Genomic DNA, 10,000 nt, shown 5'->3' with positions numbered 1-10,000 from the left:
CTTTTGGAGATATTTGGTTACATGTTTGTAATGAACAAGTCACAATTATTGAAACTAGGTCTTCCTGTAATCGAGTCAACTCATATCACTAGACAGACGGGCGCTGTGGCGTGGTGGTAAGACGTCGGCCTCTTAATCGGAAGGTCGTGAGTTCGAATCCCGGCCGCGGCCGCCTGGTGGGTTAAGTGTGGAGATTTGTCCGATCTCCCAGGTCAACTTATGTGCAGAACTGCTAGTGACTTCGTGTGTACACGCAAGCACAAGACCAAGTGCGCACGGAAAAGATCCTGTAATCCATGTCAGAGTTCGGTGGGTTATAGAAACACGAAAATACCCAGCATGCTTCCTCCGAAAGCGGCGTATGGCTGCCTAAATGGCGAGGTCAAAACGGTCATTCACGTAAAAATCCACTCGTGCAAAAACAGGAGTGTACGTGGGAGTTTCAGCCCACGAACGCAGAAGAAGAAGAAGAATATCAAAAGACAGTCTTGTAAACGACACGGGTCACTGCTGTAGGCTGTTGACTTCAAGGAGCAGTGCAGGTGTCACAGCATTGCTGAAGCAACGATTTGTCGTTTTGTCGCAGATTACGATATAAACAGTCAAAAGCTTCACACAACTATCTACCAGCTGCCTTGAAATATCTTTAGTGTTGCCAGCCAAACAAAAATGTATGCGGTTCATCAGTTCGCATCTCCCGCCAAAATGTCATTAACATTATTTTCCCGTGATCCCGTTCTGGGTCTGAAGGCTGTGTTCAGTATGCCAAAATGGACCACATACGATCTTTTACAATTTTCTTACGTAATCAAACACAATGTCTTGGCGTAAAGTTCCCAAAATAGACAGAATTCTCCCTCACGACAATACCACTAGCTTGTATCAAAGCTCGATCGGAGTATCCTACTCCTTAGTCTTGCTGTAGTATAACTACGTTATTTCCTACTGTAAATCACTAAATGCATACTTTAATGATGCAGTTAATAATAGCAGTAATACTTAAGTAAGGATGAAGGAGTAGGATACTTCAAACGACCGGCGCTTTGATACAAGCTCCTGTGATTCTTGTCATATATCTTGAACTAGCTGTGCCCGTTTTCGATGTCCGTACGCGACTTATATGCACGCACCTATACGTGCACACACACACAATTTCTCGACTGCGACCGACGCCGCAAAACGTAAGCCTAGATAGATGTGTGTCCAAAAAGGGGCACAGATGTTTCCGTTGTCAGTCAACACACCGTGTCACAGATTGCTACAGTGTGCAGTGTCGTGAAGCAAGTGTGTGTGTGTGTGTGTGTGTGTGTGTGTGTGTGTGTGTGTGTGTGTGTGTGTGTGTGTGTGTGTGTGTCTCTGCGTGTGTGTGTGTGTGTCTCTGCGTGCGTGCGTGCGTGCATGTGTGGGTGTGTGTGTCTGAATTGGTGTCTATGTATGTGTACCTGTCCATTTCTTTGTTTGTTCGTGTGTGTGTGTGTGTGTGTGTGTGTGTGTGTGTGTGTGTGTGTGTGTGTGTGTGTGTGTGTGTGTGTGTGTGTGTGTGTGTGTGTGTGTGTGTGTCCGAAGCGTGCAGATTCAGATTCAGATTTATTTCCCATAAAACAAACGGTTTACAGATGTGTATGAGCGAATGTTTAAGAGGGGGCGGGGGTTGTGGGGGTGCTATGAAAGTTGGGCTGTGTAGACGGGTAAATCCAACCACAACAGGATGACGCCATGGGATTTGTTTTAATATTTATTTTTTTATTTTTTTATTTTTTGTAAATGAGACACCTAGAACACGAACTGTTACGTGCTTTTTACATTTAGTCAAGTTTTGACTAAATGTTTTAACATAGAGGGGGAATCAAGACGAGGGTCGTGGTGTATGTGTGTGTGTGTGTCGGCTGTCTGTGCGTGTGTGTGTGTAGAGCGATTCAGACCAAACTACTGAACCGATCTTTATGAAATTTGACATGAGAGTTCCTGGGAATGATATCCCCGGACGTTTTTTTTTTTCTTTTTTTCGATAAATACTTTTGATGGCTTTTTGTAAAAGTTGAGGCGGCACTGTCACACCCTCATTTTTCAATTAAATTGATTGAAATTTTGGCCAAGCAATCTTCGACGAAGGCCGGACTTCGGTATTGCATTTCAGCTTGGTGGCTTAAAAATTAATTAATGACTTTGGTCATTAAAAATCTGAAAATTGTAAAAAAAAAAAAAATTATAAAACGATCCAAATTTACGTTCATCTTATTCTTAACCATTTTGTGATTCCAAAAACATATAAATATGTTATATTCGGATTAAAAACAAGCTCTGAAAATTAAAAATATAAAAATTATGATTAAAATTAAATTTCCGAAATCGTTTTAAAAACTATTTCATCTTATTCCTTGTCGGTTCCTGATTCCAAAAACATATAGATATGATATGTTTGCATTACAAACACGCTCAGAAAGTTAAAACGAAGAGAGGTACAGTAAAGCGTGCTATGAAGCACAGCGCAACCGCTACCGCGCCAAACAGGCTCGTCACTTTCACTGCCTTTTGCACTAGCGGCGGACTACGTTCAGTTTCATTCTGTGAGTTCCACAGCTTGACTAAATGTAGTCATTTCGCTTTACGCGACTTGTTCTACTTCTGATCGAAACTCCACTCCGCGGCCAATAGAAAACCGTTGTTTTCTTCCTGAAACGTGACAGTGTTCCTATTTCACCAGTGAAATTCCATGAAACATTGCAGGATGAGCCTAACACATCCTCGCTCAGGGGTCTTGCAACTTCATCATTAAAGTGCACGGACTTAATTAAATGTGACAAAGTTCCAAAGTTATGTATTGACGTCAGTGAAATTCAATCAATCCTGCCGGAATAAGTCCATCAAAAACAAGAAAGAGAACTTAACACGAATTCATGTCCCCATATAGCATTACAGCCATTGGTATTTCCCCTGGTGTGTGTAACCTCCGTACACACATACGTTTCTTCCACATACAATACAGTAACAATAAAATCACAACTAAAAACTTTTTTTTTTAAACTGTGATAAAAAGGCTTCACAACGTACTATCAAGTCAGATTCATCACAAAAATACAGGTAACTACAATTGTTCTCATCATTAATGTCTGAGCATCCGGTAATTTTAACTTCCTGCATGAAATAGTATCGCTGCATTATAAAGTGAAATGAGGAGTGACATAGTTGTTTACTTAATACATGAGGTTACATGGGTTAACATTCACGGAACTTAAACAGAATAATTCTAACACGCAGTCATTTCAAGGTCCTCAAACATCAACGCTGCATTACAGATGTGACATAGTTTAAAGTAACTTAACACCAGTGACATTTGACGAATACTGAGAGGATTACTTTAACACTTAGTCGTTTTGAGTTCCTGGTATCGTTTAGAGTTCTTCGACAGAAAGTCTTTAACTTAGCCGTGTAGAGGTTCTTGAAATTGTTGTTTAGGGGATGAATGTCGCATTTTCATTTGAATGCTTGTTATTCCCGCAGGTGTCAGGTTCCGAATAACTCTCATGTTACTCTTGTTGCACATGTATGCATTTAAAGTCGCTTACTTCCCTTTGTATCAAGTTTTAAAATACCGTTTCTATTTCATTAGCCTTGGGTTGTTTTTTCTCATATTTCTTCTTTCCTTGTAGGCATTGGTCTCGAATAGCAGCTAGCATCTGCTGAAGGGACATTCAAATCCAAAAACCAACCAACCTTTCCCTGTAGTGTCATATTGCACAAAATGAATTAGACATGGCCAACTTTAAAGTTTGTTTGTTTGTTTAACGCCCAGCCGACCACGAAGTGCCATATCAGGGCGGTGCTGCTTTGACATATAACGTGCGCCACACACAGGACAGAAGTCGCAGCACAGGCTTCATGTCTCACCCAGTCACATTATTCTGACACCGGACCAACCAGTCCTAGCACTAACCCCATAATGCCAGACGCCAGGCGGAGCACTAGATTGCCAATTTTAAAGTCGTAGGTATGACCCGGCCGGGGTTCGAACCCACGACCTCCCGATCACTGGGCGGACGCCTTACCACTAGGCCAACTATGCGCTTCGTTCAATAATGAATTTTCTCGATTTGCTCTATAAATCCCTTAGAGCACTGGGATGTCTCAATAACTTAAATAATAATAATAATAATAATAATAATAACTGGACATTTTTAAGTGCCTAACCTATGGCTCTAGGCCCTTTACAAAAGAACATAGGCTTATACATAATAGAACAATTAAATGTACAACCTACATAAAGCAATTAATCATTCGGACAAAAATCACCACGTGTACTGTTCACACAATATTTATATTTGCTATCACACTATATATATACACACATACCCAGCGAACACTTTCAACAATCGTGCCATGCATGTGTCTGTGTCTTGCTTCTTGTCTGTCAACCTCACTGCCTGCATCTATGTTCGTTTCTCTTTGTCTTTGCATCGTAAAATGAATGATGATGAAACACGTGTATGATTATGATAATTCAAACCTAACTGGATTTTTTTGTCTATTCAACAGGTAAAGTCCATGCCTCCAGATGAACAGTTTTCTAACGAATACAAGGTGAGATTTTCAAGTCATTTCGGTCAAGTGATTTATTGTATAAATGTCGATGAATCAATCGAACATAATGAAGCCGACCTAAAGATTCTCAAAATATGTCATTAATTTTGTGATGAATCGACCAAGCCTAATAAGGCCGGTGTAACACGAGAAAATTGTATCGGTATCGCATATCATTAAACAATGTTATGACGTCATGTTGGTGTGTTTTTGGAGTGGGACATTGTGAAGACTAAGATACAACTGATCGCCACCAGCAAGCTAGTCATGTATCGGTATCGCATATCATTAAACAATGTTATGACGTCATGTTGGTGTGTTTTTGCAGTGGGACATTGTGAAGACCAAGATACAACTGATCGCCACCAGCAAGCTAGTCATGTATCGGTATCGCATATCATTAAACAATGTTATGACGTCATGTTGGTGTGTTTTTGCAGTGGGACATTGTGAAGACTAAGATACAACTGATCGCCACCTGCAAGCTAGTCATGTGTCGGTATCGCATATCATTAAACAATGTTATGACGTCATGTTGGTGTGTTTTTGCAGTGGGACATCGTGAAGACCAAGATACAACTGATCGCCACCAGCAAGCTAGTCATGTATCGGTATCTCATATCATTAAACAATGTTATGACGTCATGTTGGTGTGTTTTTGCAGTGGGACATTGTGAAGACTAAGATACAACTAATCGCCACCAGCAAGCTAGTCATGTGTCGGTATCGCATATCATTAAACAATGTTATGACGTCATGTTGGTGTGTTTTTGCAGTGGGACATTGTGAAGACCAAGATACAACTGATCGCCACCAGCAAGCTAGTCCTGTATCGGTATCGCATATCATTAAACAATGTTATGACGTCATGTTGGTGTGTTTTTGCAGTGGGACATCGTGAAGACCAAGATACAACTGATCGCCACCAGCAAGCTCGTCATGCTCACATCCGGGGACTGGAACAGTCTCTCTGACCTCAGAAACGTCTACACCGACAAAATCTTTAACATTCCAAAGGTGTGTATATATATATAGCGTACCCTTGTCCATGCTTTTTCTGTATTAGTTGCGTTATAAGGCCGTTCCTTGCTGGCACTTTTTTTTAATCGTCCCCTCCCCCCCCCCCCTTCCCCCCCCCCCCCCCACCCCTAAATCAAAGACGCAGTCCTTTTTGTGAAAGCAATTTGACTCACCATCTCTGTTCTGGCCCGGCTTTAACATGGAATATGACCGTCCCTCCACTTGGTCACATACCAAAAATCAACACTCTGAATGCTTGCTGGACAGTACACAGTGAGTCGGTATTTGTTGATGGATTGATTTCCGAAAAAGGTACTAGTGCCTTTTAAGAAATTAATTCTGTAAACCAAATACCAATGTACACGGAGAGCACCCGGGCCCAGGCTGTTCATTTTTGGTATGTGACCAAATATCCTATGTTAAAGCCTGACCGGATCTGAGACGGTGAGCCGACCTGTTTTCACGAGACGGAGTGAGCCTTGAATTCAACAAGTTTCTGGTAGTTTTCTTGCTATTTTAATTAAGCTTAATTTAAGGGACTGGGTGGCCGAGTGGTAACGCACTTGCGCTCGGAAGCGAGAGGTTGCGTGTTCAGGCCTGGGTCAGGCCGCAATTTTCTCCCCCCTTTCCTAACCTAGGTGGTGGGTTCAAGTGCTAGTCTTTCGGATGAGACGAAAAACCGAGGTCCCTTCGTGTACACTACATTGGGGTGTGCACGTTAAAGATCCCACGATTGACAAAAGGGTCTTTCCTGGCAAAATTGTATAGGCATAGATAAAAATGTCCATCAAATACCCGTGGGACTTGGAATAAAGTTAAAAAAATTCCATCTCACACGGCATTAAGTCTCAGGAAACATGAATACACGCATGCAGGAAAAAAAAATATGGGTAGCGCCGTATGTATGGCAGCTCGCTTTCCCCGGGGAGAAAGCAGCCCGAATTTCCATGAGGGTAACCTCACTGGACTGTAAATCTTATCCAATCCAATCCAATCCAAGCTTCTTGTAATTTTGTTTGTTTGTTCGTTCATGGGCTGAAACTCCCACGGCTTTTACGTGTATGACCGTTTTTACCCCGCCATTTAGGCAGCCATACGCCGCTTTCGGAGGAAGCATGCTGGGTATTTTCGTGTTTCTATAACCCACCGAACTCTGACATGGATTACAGGATCTTTTTCGTGCGCACTTGGTCTTGTGCTTGCGTGTACACACGGGGGGTGTTCGGACACCGAGGAGAGTCTGCACACAAAGTTGACTCTGAGAAATAAATTTCTCGCCGAGCGTGGGGACGAACTCACGCTGACAGCAGCCAACTGAATACAAATCCAGCGCGCTAGCGACTGAGCTACATCCCCGCCCGCTTCTTGTAATGAAACTGCTTGAAATTTGAGTAAGCTAAACACACGTTCTTATTGTTACAGTGTGATAAGGAGAAGGACACGATTTCATATGGTTATGTGATGTTGCCCTCGTGGAAATTCGGGCGGCTTTCTCACTGGGGAAAGCCAGTTTACCATACAGTACGGCGCTGCCCAGTTTTGTTCCTTTTTCCTGCATGCGTATTATATTCATGTTCTTCTTCTTCTTCGTTCATAGGCTACAACTCCCACGTGCACTCATGTTTTTTTGCAAGAATGGGTTTTAACGTGTATGACCGTTTTTAACCCGCCATTCAGGCAGCCATACGCCGATTTCGGGAGAGTGTATTCATGTTGTCATCGTTGTGTGTTTACTCCTGACAGGGTTCCGACAGGTGGAGCAACGATCTGTTCTTCGGCCTGCAGCGTATCAACAGCCTTAACCATTCCCTCATCGAGCTGTGCACAGACATTCCTGACAAGTAGGTGTAACATGGAATACAATTTTTTTTTTTTTACATTTGGTCAAGTTTTGACTAAATATTGTAGCATAGACGGGGAATCCAGACAAGGGTGGTGGTGTATGTGTGTGTGTGGGGGGGGGGGGCGGGTTGTGTGTGTGTGTGTGTGTGTGAGTGTGTGTGTGTGCGTGTGTGTGTGTGTGTGTGTGTGTGTGTGTGTGTGTGTGTGTGTGTGTGTGTGAAGAGAGAGCAATTTTCAAAAATACGTTACTATTATAATTTCCATGTGTGTGTGTGTGTGTGTGTGTGTGTGTGTGTGTGTGTGTGTGTGTGTGTGTGTCTGTCTGTGTGTCTGTCTGTGTGTCTGTCCGTCTGTCTGTCTGTTTGTGTGTTCGTGTGTGTATTTTCATGTGTGTACGTGCGTTTGTTCTTATAGTGTGCAAACTAGTGTGTGTGTTGTTTTCAAGAGTCCTTTGTCTGTCTGTCTGTCTCTCTGTCTCTCTGTCTCTCTGTCTCTCTGTCTCTCTGTCTCTCTGTCTCTCTGTGTCTGTGTGTGGGGTTTGTTTTGGTTTCGCGTTTTGTTGTAGTTTTTGTTTTTCTTTTTTGATTTTGTTTTGTGTAGTTCGTGCATGCGCCGGAAAGGATGCATGTTGGGAAGAGGGCCGTTCCCAAGCGTGCATATTTGTACAGTTCCAGTGAGATGACCTGGAACATGACAAAAGTGTTGCCATCGTTGTGATATAATTAGAGTTGCTAGTGTAATCCCTTTGAGGAGAAAGCAATCGATTGTATTATTTCATTTGTCAGACTTGTGGCAAACAGCCCAAGTACGGTGACACGGGAAATAACGAACTAATTGGAATGGAGACGCAGGAACCAGAGTAGACTATACTTATTGTCTAATCGCAATTTCAGTCTTCCAGAAAAGAACGGAATTGTGAGAAAAATACAAGTCTAATTAAATAGAAGCGGTATTTTAAAACCTGAACTACAAAGGGAATTAATCGCTCTAAAAGCATGTATACATCATGTGCAACAGTGTAAGTGGGAGTTTGTGTGGCCGGGAACCAATCTCCTGGCCCCCGAGAGAATAACAAGCATCGACACAATATTTTAAAAACGTTAGTAAGGCACAGAGCTGTTTCCACTTTTTCATAGTTGTTTGTTTTGACTGGTTTGAATATTTTCAATTCCAAAAACTGTGTTGTTTTTAAGAGCACAAGTATAAATCCAAAAACAAAGAGATTGCCAACGTTCCAAAATTCAGATGTATAAGTTTAACTTGTTCTCATTTTTTTTAACACTAGATTCCATGGCTTTGTAAAACATTGGTGTCACTTTAGAACAATGTAGGTCAGCGAGACGGAGAACCTTGACCTGTCTAGACGTATTTGACCTTGCCCTTGAAATAATCCATCCATATTGTTGGAAGCAATTTGAAGCCTGTGACCCAAGCTAGCCTATTTTTTATACTTCACTGCAGAAACCGAGGTTTGCTCATGGGATGTAAAGGTAACTTCCCCATTTGATGGATTGTGTGGTACCGTGAGTGGCACCTCTACTTAACGACTTTGAAAATGTCAGTCAAATTCTGTCGTTATGTGGAGGGGTCGCAATGTGGAGGGGTCATAATGTGAAGGATCACACATAGAGTTTTACTTTGTTGGGTCATAGACCATTTATCCTGGACCGCCAACTAGCTCTCTCTCCGCTCTTTCTCTATATTACGAGGTAGCGGCCTCTCGCATTTAGGAACCTACGCTTACATGGCCTTTCAGAAATCAGGGGGACGTCATATCCGGTGTCGATTGTAAACATGTGCGAAGTTGCCGAGGTAAGTTCTGAAAATGCTAAAATAAACTCAGCTAAAGTGCATATGGAACATGTTTTTCGATGAGTTTTGTTAAGTTTAGTTTGCAGTTTTGGAAAATCCAGTTCATTGTCACCTCCCATTGTCACAAATAACTGGAGCGTGCTTTCTTTTCACTGTCTTCGAATCGCTGGCCTTTCAAACCGGACGTTAAGCGCCCCTGAAAGTCGAGCGTCGTAACCTCGAAGGGTCACGTGACGAGTTGGCGGTCCAGGCTATTTGGTCTATGGTTAGGTCCATGTCGGGGTCAATCAATGATCCGGAATGATATGGGCGTTTGCTGGATGCCGCCGGCAATCTGATCATGTTCTTTTTTTTATAACGATTGTGGTAACTAGTTGATAATTAAGTTATTTACCCACACATACATTTTGCTTGTTGAACATTCCAAAGTTGTGTATCAACAGCGTCCATTTACCATGTATTACATTTATGTCTCGACAGTGTGAAATAATAGGAATGATGGACGTCACTTTGGACAAAGCCTCTATTGATGATTTGTATATTATTATGTACTGTCCTGATTTGGATCAAATGCATCCGAACTATCATGCAGAGGATGTAACCTTTATCATGAGCGAAACATTATGTTCTGCAGTAGAATATTTCTTACGTCAGTGCGTAAGAAAATTAATGATGTCGCTGTCACCAAAACCCGGAGTGACGACTTATATATTCTTATACCCACTGTTTCGACATGGAGAAGATGCAT

The 10,000-nt window shown here is 42.1% G+C and overlaps 1 protein-coding gene across 2 annotated transcripts in view; it reads left to right on the top strand.

The window, feature by feature from the left end:
• LOC138968424 (polyunsaturated fatty acid 5-lipoxygenase-like) overlaps positions 1–10,000 on the top strand; it is a 139,271-nt gene that overhangs the window by 104,564 nt on the left and 24,707 nt on the right. For both annotated transcript variants that reach the window (XM_070341005.1, XM_070341006.1), the window contains exons 3-5: positions 4,534–4,578; positions 5,467–5,595; positions 7,342–7,439. In XM_070341005.1, the coding sequence (XP_070197106.1) occupies positions 4,534–4,578; positions 5,467–5,595; positions 7,342–7,439 (272 nt within the window). The remainder of the gene's footprint in view (positions 1–4,533; positions 4,579–5,466; positions 5,596–7,341; positions 7,440–10,000) is intronic.

The sequence above is a fragment of the Littorina saxatilis genome, linkage group LG6, assembly GCF_037325665.1.
Source record: "Littorina saxatilis isolate snail1 linkage group LG6, US_GU_Lsax_2.0, whole genome shotgun sequence".
Classification (NCBI taxonomy): Eukaryota; Metazoa; Mollusca; class Gastropoda; order Littorinimorpha; family Littorinidae; genus Littorina; species Littorina saxatilis.
The sequence above is the reverse complement of the archived record's forward strand: the minus strand, read 5'-3'. Positions and strand labels throughout refer to the sequence as shown.